We start from the raw sequence: 19,900 nt of genomic DNA, 5'->3' as shown, positions 1-19,900 counted from the left end.
TGCGATTGCGACTCAGCGCAATACCTTCACATTCTGATTTTTGCAAGGCTCGCTGTGGGTGCTTACTAATTTGGCAAGAATTGTTGGACATGCACACGGCTAATTTGGTGGCAGTGAATGAATCTAAATTTGCACCTTTTCTAACCACGTTTATGTGTCAGGGCAGGAAAATAACTGATCTAACTAATTTTGGTGGTTTGACCAAGTCATTTGTAAAGAGAGGCTCAACGCTGTGTGGCTTGGCCCTAGTTTAAAACACACACACGCACACACACACACACACACACACACACACACACACACACACACACACAATACACTCATCGGGGTGGTGGAAGTATTGAGGTTGCAAAGATAGCTTTTTTGCATTTAAAAGAAATCTCAATCGCATAAACAAGCAGAAATATGACTTGGGAAGGCTTTTTTGGGGGGGTGGGGGGGGGGGGTTCTTTTAAGTGAATGAAAAAATAATTAAATAGGCAAGGTGTTATTTTCTTCATGCCGCTCCTTGCAAAGAAAATTACTGACCAAACATCAGAAGTTGCATCATTCTTTCAGTTTTATTATTTTACATTAAAAAACTGTGTTAATGTACAGTATTATTTTGGGCTATTACAAAGCATAAATACAAAACATTTAAAAGTGTCAGATTTAGCTTTTTTCCCCCCATAGAAAATCATATTTCCCAGTACAACCTGGGGTCTCTTAAAAATCAATTAATATAATGTTGTCACTACTTATAAACATAAATTATTTAAAATTTAACTGTTTTGTCATATATTACGAATATTTGTTACAGTGCTTATTTCGGTGAACTGGAAGCAGGGTTTGCTAATAATAGGTCTTTTTAGAGGAAGTTGAGGATCAAACAAAAAACAAACTTGACTTATAAAAAAATTAATACAAAAAAAAAAACATTTTTAAAAAATGTTCCATAATTTTCTATTTGATATTTTGATATTTGATATTTATTATATTACAACAAAAACAAAAACTATTAAATCTGTGCTCCAAGCATCTTCTCTTGGACATCCAGTGTGATCAAAATAGTGTGTGGCTTATACTGTACAGCGATATTCTAACTGACTTCCATGGCATTTGTCATTTCCCATTTTTCTGTTGGCAAAAATTCATGCAAATCACAATCTACATATTTCTTTTAAGTATAATCAAATAAGAGGCTGAAGAGATTTGATACTTCCCCAGACGCTCAAAGAGCTGATAAGAAAATAGATGGTGGGAAGTAATTTAAAATCTCTTTTTTTAATATGAGTCTCTTCACTTTTCTCCTCCTCAGCCATGCAGTGATCCTAACAGTTCAAATATACCGATTAAAATGACGGTAAAGCTAAGAAAAGGAAAATATTTTGAAATGTCCCAGTTCAGAGTTACCATATTTTCCAGACAATAAAGCACACAATTAATGAACGTGTTTTGATTTTCCTACATACTCCTTACCTGATTATAAGGCACATTAGTGCATTAATAAATGCACTGCATTTTAAATTTGTTTATCATCTTTTAACTTTGTAAATATTGTTTTAACTATTAATTTAATTATGATTTGTTTTATAGGTTTTTTGTTTGTTTTTTGTTTTTGGGTTTGATAAATGATGAATGTGTGCCTGGAGCAATTTATTGAAGCAGTATAATAGTCATGCTGCAACAAAATAGGTTCAATATCGTTAAACCCAACCAAATTTAATACATAAGGTGCACTGGATTATAAAGTACACTGTCATTTTTTTTAATAAAGGGTTTTAAGTGTGCCTTATAGTCAGAAAAAATATGGTATTGTGTTTATAATTGGCACATTGCTAAATTACTCACAATAGACATTTTTCCACTTATGCTCTCAAAATTTCATAATCCGTTTTAAAAATCTGATAATTTTGTCTATTTTAAGTTTTTTTAAACAGACCGTTAAAGAATATTTAAAATGTATGTTTCTGCATATTTTATATCTCAAGGCCATTCATCTAATGTGCAGACATAGCATACTGTAGCAATGCAAGTGACAAAATATACTAAAGTGATTGTTGACATATTGAGTAAATATAAACAGGAGAATATATTCTTTGAAATATGAGGTAATGTCTTTCATTTTCCACACGGTGGTAAGTCCTGTGTGTGCCCAGCACTCTGTGGAATTGGTGCTCCATTACATGTTATCATGTGAGAGCCTCATGTGTCATCCTTGGATAAATAAGGTTAGAATCAAGTTTTGAGGTTGACTGCAGCAACTGCTACAGAGCATGGAGAACATGTAACCAAGGCATCATCATGACGACAATGGAACCCGTCAGTTGGACGCTCCTGGATAGGACCTTCACCTTTGAATCCTTTACAGGTGGGTTATGGTGATTGTGACCAGTGGACACATCTGGATTCACTGAAAGGAGAGAAAAACATAAGAGGTTTTTTTTTTTTTAATGTGTTACCATAAAAAAGAATATATATATATGGCGGAAAACACAGACACGACTGAAAAAGCAGTTTCTGCTCTTGAACTGATTTTTAAAAGAAACTGCTGTATTTTAAGCCAAAACAACTGTTGTGTTTGATAGAACAATACTAGTACACTGCCATAGCAGATTCATGGCGCATTAAGCCCTGAACTATTTTTAACTTGTCCGTTTTACCCTGGAAACCCCCGTTTACAGATGTTGCGCAACTGCTTTTGTTTCAACCCAGCCATAAAACGAAGGTAATTATATTCATTATTCAAAAATGTCATTTTTAACTTTGAATCATTAACTGATGTCTCATATTTTGTTTAATATATATATTTTAAACTTTTAAACAAATGATGTCACAATGGAAAAATTGGCGTCTGTAAAAAAGTCACGGATATCTACCTCATAACTATCGCTTAATTGTATTTTTTTTGTTTTTTTTTTTTTGTTACTGTCGCATTTTCCACAATATTTTAGATGTTAAATAATCAATCTAAGCAAAGAAAATTTGAAAAAAAAAGTTTAAAAGGGTAAACGTATCGAAATGAAAATCTAAGCCACTCCTCCGACCACTTCTTGATGGCTGCGATTTCTGCATCGCGACCCTTGTTATATTACCATATTACACCCATAAAATCCCCCAAAAATCCAGCTGTGGCCATTGACAGCTGTGTCTTGACACTCACTGATACATGCTACATGCCGTTTTTGGATTGAAACAAGATAAGTACGCGATAATATCTCGTTAAAGCCACAGTAATTCTGCTCTCGCCTCCAGATAGGGTTTTGCTGCTTAATTTTTTTTTTTTAAATGCCCTCCTGTTCAAAATTTTTCTTCTCCCAGAAAATTGAGATTTTAAGCTTTCCAATGATGCATCAAACATGCATATAGGACAGTTTTGAAATTTGGCCAAATTGGGGGTCTCCGAGCGGAACTTCAAATCACCTGAGTGTTTTCCGCCATATATTTTTTTTCAGAATAACTTAAATAACCAAGTTTTTGGGGTGCTCTATAGACAAGCTTCCTGAGCGAAACATGGGTGGAGCCATCTTTGATATTTTCTGCAGCAGACTTCCGGTTTAGACGGAACACCACGAAGTGCGGTTGGAGTAGAAAAATCAAAATCAAACCAGAGGAACCCACAAAATCGCCAAAAATTGATTCAGCACGACATTGATGAGGTTATGGGACTTTCTGTGCTGTGCGTGGTTGTGTCAACTCCTAGAAGCGCCAATACATATGATTGGAAGCGGAATGTTTTGATCAGCGAACAAGCTGCTACAAAAGCGCCAGCAGTCGACAATAAGTTAAGGATGTGGCCCACTACTTTTAATTTAAATAATCCAACTAAAAGGTTATATGGTCTTTATCATGTCGTTGATTGTTCGTGGACAGAATTCCAAGTCCGTGCGACCTGAGTTAACATGAGGTGGAGATTGATATGCCGGCCACCTGAGTGCCCAAAATGAGGCGAAATTAAAAATAATATTAAAGTTGTCGAATGCAGAAGTGCTGCAACGGATTTTATTGTTACATGGAAATACTACAGTACATGGTATTTTTCACCTGGTTAGATTATGGTTATGGTATTATGAGCTCACCACCCATGTGCATCCATGTAAACACAAGTAGTATGTCTTTTTTATTGCCGATATTGATCACAATAAAACTTTTGGACAAAATTATTTCTTATTTTATTCATAACAATTTGTGCATGTGCAAAACAGGTCAATAAATCACAATTTATAAAATTATTAGAAAAATATTAACGTAGGTGGAGCATTCATCAGCAGCAGTCATCCACAACTTTAGGCAGCATGTGTAAAAAGTAGAATGCACTTGATCTCAATCGATATACGTCCATTAGACCGGTCCAAAAAAAGAACTTTGGAAAACTGCTGCTCCACAAGGTTATATTTTTTCCTTTCCTGTCAATAACAAGTAAACAAAATTTCACTTTAGTACGTTTCTGTGCCAAATCGCTCAAGTTGTCCAGTAGTGACCGCTTTCTATGCGTTGCCCCCAGGGTGAGGGATAACCAATGAACTCCCAACTAAATATATGATCTTTATTCCGGAATCTCACAGTGGGTCCATAGCACACAGACCAACAAAGAGGAAAAGAATACCGTACATATGGAGACATAATAATAAAGTGACTCGAAAGGAAAAAAGAAAACAAAACAGAACAACAAGGAAGCACTGGCTATCAGTGCACAACAAACAGACTTTTGTGCCAATGGCACCACAGGCTCGAACTAAATCTAAAGCTCATTGTAGGGTCTGTTAAATTCATCATAATATTATTTCCAGACTCATTTAGCTGACACATGAAGCTGTACATCAATTTTCTTAAAAGCGCCTTAAAGGTGGGTAATCCAGAGCTAACAAATAATTGACTGGCGCTGTACCATCTAGGCACACGCAGCCTCAGGGCATCATTGTAGGCTACATTTAGCCTCTGCATGGATTTAGCTGTGTACCTTGACCACAGGTGAGCAGTGTAAAACGGTGTGCAGTATGCCTTAAACAGCGAGGTCTTGACGTGGAGGGAGCACATAAAACAATCTTTTTTTAAGCATATTTGCCTGTGCATAAAGTTTACAACAATGACGATGAATATCCCTGTCATCCGACAAGTCTTCAGATGTGAAGTGGCCGAGGTATTTAGCTTCATTGCAAATATTCATAGCTTTTTTGCCAAGAAAGAACTGAGGGAATATAGCCGCCCTATCTTCTTTAGAACGGACAATCATGATATTACTTTTCTTTGCATTATATTTAATGTCAAGATGATCACCAAATTCGGAACATATCGAGAGAAACTCCTGCAAGCCAGCACTGCATGGGGAGAGCACCACCACATCATCTGTGTACATAAGATGGTTAATGACAGTGCCTCCTGCAACACCTCCCGTATTACACTTATTGAGTCGGCTGGATGAGTCGTCCATGAAGATATTGAACAAATATGGAGAGAGAATTCCTCCCTGTCTCACCCCATTACCTACTTTAAAGCAAGCAGACACCGAGCCACCCCTTTTTATGCGAACAAGTTGATTTGCATATCAGAAGGTCAGAATACGGATTATGTATTTGGGCACCCCTCTTTGTGCCAACATAAGAAAAAGTTTGCTGTGATTGATCCGGTTGAAGGCTTTCGATGAGTCAATGAAGCATAGAAACATTGTTGAGTTTAGGCTTCGATATTTAAATAATAGCTCCTTCAGAGCAAATATACACATGTCAGTTCGATGTTTCCTTTTAAACCCGAACTGATTGTCGCTTGTCGAAAGTCGAAATAAATAACGCAAAATGAAAACAGAAATGCACGGTTTATTCATTTCGGATGACTTTGTTGATTCACTGTGGGAAAACAATAGGGAAAAACCTGACGGGCGCGGACAGTAACTGCGACCCAAATGGCACCACACTTCACACAGATGTCTTGTACCTAAAGATGAACAAAAATAGCAAATGTGGTGGAAAATTCAAAAATTTTGAATAACAGCCATTATGCAATGGACCGGTCTAATGTCCATCAACGTACAGTAAGTTGTTGTGAGGCACATCAAATTGTCTTCCCTTGCGTAACAGCGTTTTTCACCTGTAAACAAAGAACTTTGAAACACTTGCATTTATGCATTTAGGGTAAGAATTCCGTGTATGACTTGTCGTTGATGAGTGTTTTCAGTTTCTTTATCGTTGTATAACTACGTTTAGCAAAGCTAATTTTAGCGTTCATGTATTAGGACACATTCAACTTTGTTGCTGTGCCTCTGAGATTTTCAGGTTCCTGATTGTGTTTCCTGTCACTGCCACTAAATCAATAAAATACAAAAATATTTTGGCTGTCGTGACGCTTTGCTATTTCTTCATGTTGTCCTCCCATGTCTTGATGATGGCAGATGGATGCGGCATTAACAAATTGTCTTTTTTGAGGGATTTTGATGAGTGGGGTCACTCCAGCTCCACTCTTGTTTTGGTTAGAGAAAGTGAATACGGCAGTCGCGAGCAGAAATGTGACAAAGTACCTCGGAAACTTGTCTATATTCAATTAATAGATTTGAATTAAAGTTAAATCAATTTCTTAGCCAAGCAGAATTCTACTTCATTTTTTGTGGTACAATACATTTATAATTGATCAATTAATAACGGTATTTCAATTTACTCAGCCCAACTTTAGTACGAACAGATGTATTTTGATGTTGTTCGTACTATTGTGACAGCATTTAGTTAATACTTCAAACACCTTTCACAACAGCAATATAACATTAATAACTAAACCAATAGGGACTTGGCTAATTATCTTGCAGCCTACTTCTTATAGTGAGGTTATGCAGCTAAGAGGCACACTGAGGCCCTAAGGTGCATAATATATTTGCAAAGATATTCAAGTAGAATATCATTTTTTTGATTAGGCATTTGTTGAAAGTGTTGTAAATTTCCTGATGCGAAGACAGGAAACTCTACAACGGTAACGAAAACTTTCATTAGATATCAATCTCAACATGATCAACCTCTTATTGCCTGGGGTCCACATCCAAGTTACTAAAGTGTATGCTTTTTATACAGCATCCTGCCAGCTAAAGATATTAGTTGAGACAACGGCACCACATGAGCTGTCGACATCCATCTTTGTTTACAGCTCTTTGGGACCTACAAGCTGAGGAAATTCTTTTTCTCCTCCCAAGTAAAGTGCTCTCTTCAGTTCTACTGATGTTTCCTCAGGACACCTCAGACTTCATCTTGTTCATCCGTACAAAGGAGGGCAAACTCCAACACAAGGCTTTCTGCTCAAGGACTTTGGAGTTGCACCTAAGCATCGTAAGTCTGTCGAAAGCAGGATTACTTTTGGCCATACCCTTTCTTAGCCAATAAAGCATATGTTAGAAGATGAGATGAGACCACCAACAGAAGCTTTGTAATCAATCTTCAATTGCACGTTTTACTGCCTGTAATTCCAAATTGCCAAAGGTGAATCCACAATATATTTCATTGTTTGCATTATGATTTTGATTTTGAACATTGATTTTTGAGTCTTGGGTAAATCTAGAACATAAATTGTCATTACAAAAATAAAATTTGATCACCGCTGCATCTAAATGGGGGCTGAAATAAAACACATATTGATCGAATACGAAGCAGTTCCCAAGGCAGCGATTTTAATGCTTGAATTCCACACACAAGAGCAGTGAGCATTCACACCTAATATTGATTTTTTTTCCTTTAAGTCTCCAATATAGCATTAAGGAGTTGGACAAATTTTATATTCTTTCAGATTAATTCAGATTCTTGTTCATATTTATATTATTTATGTTACACAAATAAACAGCTACAATGGATAATAGTGGCTCAACAGCTCTTACCGCACACTTATTGGTATAATTTTAGTAAAACTTCATAACATGAATTTGACACATACATTCAGATCAATAACTGGTGCAAGCAGCAAACTTCTCATCTTTGTGGTTATTTATACAACAACAATCAATCAAACAAGACGTGTTTGAATGGTGACTTTCTGCCTCCTAGATTTTATGGGACCAAAACTTTGGTCCCATAAAAAATGTAAATTAAAAAGTTGCCTTCATGATATTTGTTTGCATATGTGTTACAGTCAAATATAGGGGCGGGGTTCTTAACATTTTTTACCTTTGACTACTTCATTGTTCATACTGTTATGTACTCACATTTATATGTTCACTTGTATGCTTTTGTAGCCCTTTATGTATTGTCATTCAAAGTAATCATGCATTCATATTCTGGTTAGTAATACATATACCATTTGGCTTCATAAAAGTAAGCCCAGTTTTCTCAATTCGTGTAGGTTTGTGTAGGTGTAACATTTCCCCTCCCCTTGTCTCCTCAAGCCTTTGATTATCATCTTGAGCAATGGCTTGAATGGTTAAAAGTAAATGCCCACGACATTGTAAAACGTGTGAAGAAATCTGACCCTTTAGCTAGACTGCCAAAGTCATGCCAGCCGAACAGCGGGACCCGCGCTGACGCAGCTCCAACGACCGGGGCCGCCGAAAACACGACAACCCAGCCAAAAGGCCAAACTCGGTGCGCTCACCTTAGTCTTAACCCCTTGTACTGACTCCATTTTGAAAGCTGGAAAAAGGCTTCGAAACACAAGTTGTCAATTTATTCTGAGTTGACAGCAATCATACAGCACACAGGGACCCAGCCGAGAATCCAAGGTCACCATGTCACAAGTCAACAAAAGGTTCCCAAGAAAAAATGACAACGATTAGCTAAACATTCAGTCATTTCGAAGGCTCTCGCGGGACAGGCCGTGGACAGGAAGAGGGGTGTGTTTGGGTCTTCTTCTGTTGCAGATTTGGGCGGTCAAGTTCGCGTGTCATCGTTGCTGGGTATTGGTTAATGAGGCAACTGAGGTGGGGGTGTCTGAGAGGCGCTGAGCTATCAAACTTAAGAGTTGTTTTTGTTTTTGGGTGTTGTGGTAGTGCAGGACGTCCCGCCATTTGTTCTGGACTGTCCGGGAGAACTGATTGCGAGAGTTGGTGGTGCAGACATGGGCTTGTCAGCGTCAATCTCGCTCAGTCAGTTGCATGACGCACACGTTGGGCTTCCGTAATAAGAAGGCGTCATGTATGTATTATGCCCTATATTCTGCTTGTTTTCCTTAAATTATGGTATAAGTGCTATTAATTTCATATAGGATGTGTTATACAAACAGTCAAACAGTAAATAAGAGAAACGATACTATTCCCTGATTGATTATATTAAGTGTGTTAGAATAATGCAATGCGTAGAGCAGAGCAGAGCAGAGCAGAGCAGAGCAGAGCAGAGCAGAGCAGAATAGAATAGAATAGAATAGAATAGAATAGAATAGAATAGAATAGAATAGAGAACAGAACAGAACAGAATAATGCGTGAGATATATATTGGAGTCTTATTCTGAAACGTATGTGCCTCACTCATTAAAGCTTTTGCTGATTGTTTGACTGCATCCTGAGACTCTCAGTATTTGTGTGTCGACTCATTCTTTTTTCAGCCTCCGGAACAGAAAACGAACGCGTGGCGTTGTGTGTACGAGATCAAGAGCAAACGACAACAAAACTCATGTTGTACATTCGATCAACCTTGAATGCATGTTCTTTTTAGTCATGAAAGGTCAGTACATTTTATTCATATCATAACGATTTGAACCCACGACCTCTGAACTATCGCTGAGTTGGATGACTGAGGTGACTATTAAGAACAAGAGTGCAAATTCCAGCTTCGCCTTGTGTACAACATGCAGCTAGCTGACATGAGCGTACTAACTAATCCAAGCTGAATTTACTTTACACTTAATGAGCCCTAGCTGCGATTCCCCATGCCATTCATACAATCTAGTGTGGCTTTATTTCATGTAGTAGTATGGCTATTAGGGTCAATGTGCAGCCTATGTGCCATGACTGTTCCTATATTTTGATGATCCTTTTTAATCTGCTAGCTAATGTTAGCTGAAATAATGGGGGTATATTTTGAGAGAAAATGTGATTTTGTAAGTTTGCTTGAAAATGAAAACAAGTGGCATCCAAACAGCTGAGTGGTTAGGATGTTTGAAAAGGATGGTTGGACAATGAGGCTCAGTGTGAAGAGAGACACAGGTCAAAAAAAGAGGCTTACAACTGAAGTGAAATCAATACTCGCTGATTCCTGAGGACTTGGACCACAAAGGATCAATACCACACTAACTGCTGTAGGAAAAAAATAGTTTACAATGAAGTGAAGGGAAGTTTCTTTTTACTGTATATGAGTGTTAATGTTAGTGTGTGTACACAGACACCTGCCATACCTGGTCTACACTAATGTGCAGTATACTAGCTTATAAACAGGGGTGCACATAATTTTTTTGCCACAGGTTCTCAGAGGAGGACCTGGAGATGTGACTTGGTCCTCATTGAGCTTGAGAGCCGACCCGTCTGATGCGATAAATTTATGACAAGCTTTACTTAGAGCCAATTAACTTTAATTAATTATATTAACAATTAATGCTTGATTAACATCAACTGGCACAACAAAATTGCCATTACTTTGAAGTGAAATGTAAAGAAATAAAAAGCACCAATTCAAAATAAAGGGCATTATGCGGCTCCCACATTAACTCCAACCCTTTTTAAAAGTGGGACGTCCTCCTCATAAGACCTTATTGAACGTGCATGTTTAGCTTTGTAAAATGCGAGCAGAAACACGTTTGTCAGTGCGTGTCGCTGTTCATTACCTTTATTCCGCCACTTGTCCATAGGGCGAGCGGGGTCCTGTTTGACATCGATAGTTTGCTTACCACATACCACATACTCTGTTTTTTTCGTGCTTTTCAAAGTTTGGATGGCTGAAATTCTTTGACCCTACATAAAATGCGCTGCTCTTATCGGCGACATTGGGATTCTCACAGCACATTTTGTACCGCATTTCCGTGCGAGCATCATTTGCTTCTAGCCATGGTACCTCCTACTTTTCAGCAAAAGTCCTTTTTTTCGGTAGCTCCGGTGACGTCTCTGTCGTCTGTCTGTCTTTTGACGGGGGTGGGGGAACACGGAAGTAATTACTCAGTGTGGCCTGCCTCTTTGACATTTTGAGAAGTTATTTTCTCGTGTCCGCCGCAAATACGGTGGTCAGCCATCGGTACGCAAAAGCGTATGGAAGTCGTTGAGGGCCAGCGCGTTTGTCTACGTCCGGTACGCATGCGGACCACTTATGTGCACCCCTGCTTATAAATCACTTTTGCAGCTTTAGGCTTCAGAATGGCTTGTTAAAATAGATCCCCCCAACCCCCTGTTCAATGTAAATACAGGAGGAGAGCTTTTAAATGGAGCCATTTGTTTTTTTTTAATTGAGCAAACAATCAATAGAAGAACTACAATAGTTGCAACATGTTGTGATGTCTTAACATATGAATTCAGTTTGCTCCATGACCACAATTGTAACTCAAAACACTTGTCTCTGAAATCATCTTTACTCATTGAAACGATTGAAAATGCCATTAACCTGTTCCGTCCCCACTTGTACTCTTTTTGCTGCATACATCTTAATCATCATGGCACAGTATAATACAAACATTCAGTAAAGAAACAAAAAATAGTTTCACAACCTAAGTAACTCACTAAGCTGCTGTAGTATTAGCTGTTTTTTTTCCTTTTTTTTTTTTTCAAAAGATAAGGAATATTTGCTAGTGAATATTGTTGTAGCGCCATTTGTGTTCATATATGAGTTCTAGTTTAAAGGATACTGTCATGGTACAAAAAAGTATTATACCACCAATGTTTCTTCAGTTCCCTATTAATTTTAAATGCATGATGCAACCAAAGCGGCTTCTGTTTGGACAAATATAATAATTTGTGTGTGTTGGGGATGGAGCGGCTCGTAAAAGGTTAATTTAAGAGCTGATATCTTGTCGTTTGATATTATTTTCCAGATAATAACAAAAATCACTGCTCTCAAGGGAGGTAAAAGTTTGTTTGTTTTTCAAGCACTTGTTGTATGTGCTATCACTGGTTAAAACAATGCATTTTTTATTGATACAGTATTTGTGGAATAAAAATGAGGAATAATAAATTTTGTCCCTAATTATAGGTTGATTGCATGATGTTTGAGTCCAAATTTGGTTAATTTGGCTAACCGGGTTTGGCTTCAAACTATCATGTCATCGACCTATATTTATACTTGTTCCAGACGCACAGCAAAGCTTAGTTTTTGTTTTTGGTCACATGAACTCACATCACGGCTGTCAGCAGACTTGCAGGGGACCGGGGACAAGAGACCATTAAAGGGACCCCCACACCACTTCTGCCACCGGCTTGTCACGACAACATACGCAGTAGAGGTGTGCAAAATTTCCGATTCTTAGATTATTCGCGATTCGGCTGTGGAAGATTCGAGAACGATTCACAAACATCCAAATTCCGATTATTGAAATATGCCAAGTAAAGAGGAAGTACAACACACTCAGCACTCCGCGCGCGCGCTTCAGTACGCAATGAGGAAGAACGGAGCGAGGGTAGCTAAACATCATGCTTCTCATTATCTGGCCCCTCGGGTAATGCCAATGCTCAACTCACGGCTCTAGCTCAACTCATGCCACGAGATAAAAAAAACACAACAACATACCTGACTGCTGCCGAAAAGCTGCTACAAGTACATCCACATAATGGATAATAGATATCATTTATATAGGACTAGATGCAATATAGATTCGGTAGCGTTGCAGCACATCTACAAAAAGCTAGATGCGGGCGTTAGTAAACGGCCGCCATCTTAAAGCAGTACACTTCCCTGCAAGGCTGTTGTAGCGAACCTTCCAAGCAAACGTAATTACCTTTTTATCTAAAATACTCCTAAATCGGTAAAATATTGACTTGAATCTATCTTTAAAATAGTTTTAAAAGTTTCACATGCCGAAAGCAGACAAAAGGGAAATTATGGAATAACAGGAGCAATTTTAACAACTTTAACGGTTGATTGACAACATTAAATTAATTGAATGTAGTTTAAAGCTGCTGATACAGAATGGGGACTGGAGTTTTTTATTTAGTGTTATTTTTGTATATTTGTTTACTGCTATATGTTAACTTGATACTGAAATAGTAGTTTGGTTTAGCCTGAGAGTATTTTTGAACTTTTTTGGAACTAATGTACAAAACATTAAAAAAAAAAAAAAAAAAAAAAAAAAAAAGGGAGGGGGGGTGCATCAATAATCGTTTTATAATCGAATCGGAGCCTCTGAATCGTAATCGTAATCGAATCGTTAGGTGCCCAAAGATTCCCAGCTCTAATACGCAGTCCTTTCAATGCTTTGCGAGCAATGACAGTGTAAATTTTCTCAAATTGTTTGAGATGGACAGTTAAATTTCACAGACCGTGATGTGATGTGACACAATATAAATAAACAGTTTCCATCTATTGTTCCTTGTAGGCTACAATACAATACAACTGAGAGTGCTAGGCCTACCTGCTAAGCAACAAAACAGTATAACTAAACATCCTGGGCCTGCCTCCTCCACATTCCTGGGGTTAGCAAGCCCTCAAACAGTGATGAGTCTAGATTTTTTTGACAGCAAAGTCATTTATAACATCTGTGAAATCCAGTTTTTGAGCAAGCTCACATTTAATGGAGAGCATGGCTAGGTTGTTAAGCCTGCCCTGTGATATGGTGGAGCGTAGGTAGTTATTTTATTATTTTCATTTTACTGAAGGCTCGCTCTCCTCCAGCTACAATCACTGGCAAAAACAAGAAAATGGGTAGGTGCTGCTTGTTTGTGCTGTTTCGGTGATGGATTCGTATTATTTATTATTTGGATTTGCTATAATACGCAGTGGGTTGTAAACGTGAGTGATTATATTTTCGGTCAATAGGAAAGAAAGACAAGGGCCAAAGACACAACAAACTGAACTGACAGCAGATTTATGATTTTAGCCTACGATTTACTATCCCACAAATGCAAAATCAATCAGAATATGTTTTGAATACACAAAATACAATGTAATTTGTGTTCAATTATTAATTAGTCAGTAACCCTCAGGTAGGAGTGGCAATAAATAGCTTGAAACATCTTTTGTTGAACAAACTAAACAGTTTGCTAAACTGCTGCATGTTGAGTTCACAACAATTTACTTGTCATTTAAAAAAAAAAATGTGTGTCCAATACTGCTGACAAATTTCACATAAGACCATTTAGTTGTATGGAAGAGGATTAGGGCTACTGGAAAAAAGTGGTGAAGATTCTGACGTTAGGGCCACTGAAGTGAGTGGGCAAGATTCTGAGTATAAAGTCAGAATTCTAACTTTAATCTCAGAATTCTGTCGATATTCTCAGAACTCAAAATTCTGACTTTTAAGTCAGAATCTTGTCCACTTTTTTTTTCTTCAGTGGCCCTAATCCTCTTCCGTACAACCACATGGTCTTCTGTGAAATTTGTCTGCATTATTAGACTGCTGCCGGCAGAATTAAAACTGAAATAATCCCTCAACCCTGTGAGAAATCTTTTCAGTCTGCACTAACAACTAAAGTTTGAAGGATTACACACAGGCATGATTAGGAATAGGATGGAAAACTCAACAATTCAGTTTTATAATCCTCTGCGTGCACGCATGTGACACCACGTGCATGTTATTGTGTGTTTAGTGGGTTACGTTATGTCTGTTGTTGTGACGTGTCTCTCCCCAGCACCTTCTCTTGAGCTTCCTTATTGTCTACTTTTTGAAGAAAAAATGCTAGTTTTGCCTTGCCCCAACACTGTCTTAATATTACAAATGGAAACAGATATTTTGCAAAATTGGATGATGTGTTTCATGACAAAAACAACTAGAAGAAATCTGTGCTATTGTAGTTGAATATATTACCATATGGAGAGACACGGGACACAAGGAAGAGCGGCATTTTTTAAAAAATTTGATCTAAAGCTTGATGAGTGACAGTGCATATAAAAGAAATCTGTCTAGGATCCCTGCAAAACACCACAAGAAACAGTACAGTATTACTTCATAGTGTTGTAAACGTTTATATTACTATTACATTTGACGTGGTTTCAAACATCTACACGGTGAAAAATTATTAAACAATCTAAAAAAAAAAATCATCAGAATGTTTAAAAAATATATATTAAAAAAAAATGTAAATACATATCCCAAATTACAGTAGATCTTATAACATAGTTGTGCTATCTAAGGATGTATCAAGTAGGTCTATATTCACAATGAAAAGTTATTCATCTATATATTTACTTTTTTAATACGTAAATGCCAATCCAAGTAGGGCATATTGTAAAACAAAGCAGCAGTCAAGAAGAATGTAAACAAGAAAGACAAGTGCTTATGTCTGAGCCAGTAGATATCTCCTTCATTTGTTTTGTTTACCATAGAACAAGATGAACTCAAAAGAGATGCTTAATAGCAACAAACCACCAGAGGCCACTTGGATAGACGTCTAAGTGCAGGCAGAACAATTGCAAATAAGTGTGCTGGAGATGGCATCCCATTTTCATGAGCTTTTGACATTCAGTGAATGCACAACAAACTATATCCCAGCAAAAAATCCAATCTACTTTCAATGTTCCACTAATTTACCAGTGAATTATCATTTTATGTTTTTTCCCTCCTATTTTCAATAGTAAGTCGATCAAGAAATGTCACATTTGACTTTTTGATATGCCTCATATATATTCACTGCAAAGAAGTGCCAAATTGGTGTGTGCATCTCTTGAATGTGAGCGAGTGATGCATGAAGCGGAACACCATCTGAATCTGTTTGTAGTAAACTTCAAACTCCAACAATAACCTCTCTGCTTGATAGCCCTTCCTAGACACATAGTCACGACAATTTAATTAGCAGCTGTATGTAGGCTGTGGAAGTATATATACCAGATCCATCCAATAAAAGATCTGTGTCAGAAAAGGTTTTGCCATGACAAAAAAAATATTGATCAGTATCACTTCATTGTAAGTAAGGCATACAAATAACAATGCTTATATAAGTGGTATTACTTGGCTTTTCTGTAGAAATGTGTTGCAATAGCAATGAGGACCGTCATAAAGAGCTGATAAAATATTGCCCCTCTTACAGTGGAATGAGGTAACCCCAAAACGGATATCACTTCTCAGAATGATGTTGCATTGTTTTACTCTACTCAGGACACCAATCAAAACAATTTTGTTGAAGGCTACTCTCAATAACAGCATTATTATAGTACATCTGTAAAGGCAGATTCAGTTTATTAGGTAGGATGGCTCTAGAGTAATAAAATATGTAGTGACAGCATTATTTAGATCAAGGTAAAATATGTTCTGTAGCATCCGCTAAGCATGAAGTAAATATAAAATATGAACTATACGGTGCTTTTGTTTTCAAATTGGTACTTTTATTTTGGTCTTCAACTTGTTGCAATCTATTATCACTGTATTTAGTGACTTTTCTGATGCTGACAATGATTTGTATTCCTATAAAAAGATAGCAAAGATTTCAAAATCTCACAAATTTTACCAATATTTCAATGTCCTGACCAAGAGACGATGCTGAAGAAATTTACCTGAAAATTTTAATAATAACCGCTTTGCTATTTGCGTGTTCTGCACTACATTACATACGGTGCATATCACAATTGAGTACTTTCTTGGGAAAATAAGATTCTAATTATTATCGCAATCAAGAACAGTTTTTTTTTTTTTTTTTTTTTACAATTTCAATAAAACTGAATTTTATAAAATGCCTGCTTTACTTTTGCCATGGAACTTAGATAGTTGGAAGAACTAAAACAGAAAATTAACAAATGTATCAAAACTGGTTGCTGCAAATGTGAATTCACGCCTAACAAAAGCTGTCATAACTGGTATTTTGTATAATCTTTATGTATTTTAAAGTGCATGTGACACGAAAAAGCATGTTTATTTCATAATACACATGGTATTTTATGCTCCTGAATGATATGGACCGCTTGGATGTGTGTGGAAGCGATCGCTATATTTATTTAGTTTTCTGAATCCCGCGCCATGAAAATGAGTGACTTCCGGCTTCGGTCTTGCATTGAGGAGGAGGGCGCTGTGACGTGTACGGTAGAAGACGTCCTCTTCACTATACAGCGTACTGTTGTGTATGAGGACGAAGGATTCAGCTGATTTTGCGGATTAATACGTTTATTTTTCGCATCACACCAGCCAAACGGCTGCAGAAAAATCATTCTGTATGAGTGAGAGGCGTATGCGCCTTTTTGGAGTTTCAAAAGGTTCCCATTCACAGTGGATATTTACTGTGGGACCATTGGACTTACGAGGAAGTGAGTAAACATCTTGTTTTGTATTATGTCAAATATTAATACAGCGATTACAAAGTAAACACAACAAACTTTCTTTAAATAAAGGACTACTTACGTTTGATCATTGATAGGCATGTAAAAAGCTCTCCTCATGCTTATTAGCAGCACGTTAGCTGCACAACAACTGCAGCCGCCCTCCTCCGGGGAACGAACTGTAAGTTGCTCTCCGCCGGGCGGTTTGCCGATCCGCGAAGACAATCGACAACCCAGTGGTCATGTCAATAAATCCAGGCTAGTTATGTGTCATTTTCCGCTTCGAAGACTTTGAAACATCACTCGGTTCAGGTTAGCATGTCGGCTAGCTGTCATGCCTATTGGTTTGTTTACATTCTCCGAAGCCAGGGAAGGGAAATGACATATGTCCGATTTAGGTGTCATAAAATATCGTTCGGGAGGTGCGACAGTAAAGGTGAATTCGACAGTTTTGACCATTATGGAGTAATTTTGCCATGTCGTCCTGAATAAATGCATTTTTATTATTTCATATTCCATTTAGCTCAAGACTGTTATTTGTCATGACCATGCCATTTATTTAGCAACTGGGGAAAATACTTGGATAAAAAGAATATCCTGTAAAAATATTGAAGTAAAGAGACAGAAACAATGACATTTTGCAGCTCTCTTCGTCGCGTTTTCCTCGTTGTGAATAGTTCCCCCTCGACGGGCTGACTGGTCATTCTCAAGCCATTTATATAGCTATTGGGGAAAAATACTTGGATAAAAAGAATATCCTGTAAAAATATTGGAGTAGAGAGACTGAAACAATGACATTTTGCGGCTCTCTTCGTCACGTTTTCCTCGTTCTGAATAATTCCCCCTCAATGGGCTGAATAGTAAAACCGATGAGCCCAGTCTACCGCTGACGTCATCCACCTGTTGGGGACGCTAAAGCCCTATAATGGGAGGCGTGGCTAACCGGCAGATTAAAAGACTAATTTCTCGTCATCTGCGCTTTGCTAAATTGTTGTATATAGTCCAATCATCTCAAAATATGATTCTAATTCACATAATAATGCCATTTAAGACTTTTTTTCTCCTGTCGTATGCTCTTTAAGGACATTGGCAAGTCTTGAAGCACTGAATGAACAAATTTCTGAGAGATTACAACATTTATGTATCTTTTTCCATTCTTCAAGAATGACCAGTTAAAAGTGTTGATGATGGATGGAGAGTGATGCTGTTTCAGAATTATCCAAAGGTCCTCAATCTGGTTTAGATAAGGACATATACTATGTCACTGACCACTCTGACCATGTTCTTAAGAAATGCTACTGCAGCCTTGTCTATGTGCTTGGGGTTGTTGTCATGTCGGAAAACTGAATGACAACCAAGGGCTTGGAGTGATGGGAGTATCTTCTCTTTAAAAATCCAACGGTAAATCTCTGAATTCACGATTCCATCGATGAAATGAAGCTTCTTAAGACTAGTCGCACGCCTTATAAAGACACTGCCACCACCCTTTTTTACTATAGACACCATGCACATGCATGTGTGCTATTCGTGACGCTAGACAGTCAGTGAAGCCATCGTTTCCAAAAAGACTAATCTTGGTCTCATCACTTCAGAGAATAGAGTCCAAATAGTGTTGATCTTTGCCAGCATGGGCCCTTGGAAATTCCAGTCTGGCTTTTTTATGCCTTGGCTTAGAGAGATGCTTTCTTTGTGGGCGACACTCGTGCATGGCACTCTTTTGCAGTGTGCAATGTACTTTGTGACGGGAAACAGTCTCCCCACTTTGGCTTTCTAATTCAATTGTTGCATTTTTTTCCTAATTTCTTCATCAGGTGACGCTCCTGTCGAGGTGTTAACTTCCTTGGACGGCCAACTGAGATGATTGTATTTTTAGATTTTTGCACCACTTTAGCGACATTATTTTGACTGAAAAGAAAAACTTTAAGGATCTTTTTGTAGCCACCAAACCTTTCTGTGCAAATAAATTATTTTCTTCCTGAGATGTTGAGACATTTCTCATCCTCGTGGTGCTATTGCCGACAGAATAAAGTGTTAAGGTGTTTCTTCATTAGTCACACCTTTTGTAGTCGCCACCTGTGTAATGTGTAAGTAGATTGATTTGTAGTTGAAATCTTGAGAAATTTAGTCTGCTTTTGCCCAAATGCTTTTGTGGAAGTTTATTTATTTCTTCGCCATGATCTTTCTAGATTTGTTAAAGCTATTTCTTTTTAGAAAGTGCAAATTAAGTTATCTTACTGTAAATCCATGGCCCACGTTTGCAGGATTATTTTTGCAGTGTAGGTTGCTGTTCAAGATATTGTTTCTGAAAGGAAAACAAATGTTTTCTGAATCATCAGTTGGGCAGTACTGAGTTATGATGTGCATTGTATCTATGTACTAATACATTTGTTCCTCTACATGCGAAGTTAATTTGTTCCAGGACCTTGTTTGTAAGTCGAAATGGGCAGGATTTTCCCATAAGAATACATTATAATACATTAATTCGTTCCACGGCACAAAAACCTACACTAAATCCTTAATAGATACTGCTGGTACTATTACAAATGGCAATTACACATAGCAAAACAAATAAATTATAAATAAAAATCGGAATAATTATGTAATAATAATTCCTGTAACAATGTAACGATTGGGGTTCTAATGTGGCA

The 19,900-nt window shown here is 37.5% G+C and overlaps 1 protein-coding gene across 2 annotated transcripts in view; it reads right to left on the bottom strand.

Moving 5' to 3' along the window:
- Window positions 1-496: 496 nt before the first annotated feature.
- The window catches only part of gpc5a (glypican 5a), a 206,854-nt gene continuing 187,450 nt past the window's right edge, over window positions 497-19,900 (bottom strand). The window contains exon 9 of one of the 2 annotated variants that reach the window (XM_057831213.1): window positions 497-2,392. In XM_057831213.1, coding sequence (XP_057687196.1) covers window positions 2,247-2,392 — 146 coding nt within the window. In that variant the 3' untranslated portion in view covers window positions 497-2,246. Of the gene's footprint in view, window positions 2,393-19,231; window positions 19,555-19,900 lie in introns of those variants that run through there. The other variant, XM_057831224.1, reaches the window with a different exon arrangement.

The sequence above is a fragment of the Corythoichthys intestinalis genome, chromosome 1 (assembly GCF_030265065.1).
Source record: "Corythoichthys intestinalis isolate RoL2023-P3 chromosome 1, ASM3026506v1, whole genome shotgun sequence".
Taxonomy (NCBI): Eukaryota; Metazoa; Chordata; class Actinopteri; order Syngnathiformes; family Syngnathidae; genus Corythoichthys; species Corythoichthys intestinalis.
Note: the sequence above shows the minus strand (reverse complement) of the source record. Positions and strands in the feature narration are given on the sequence as shown.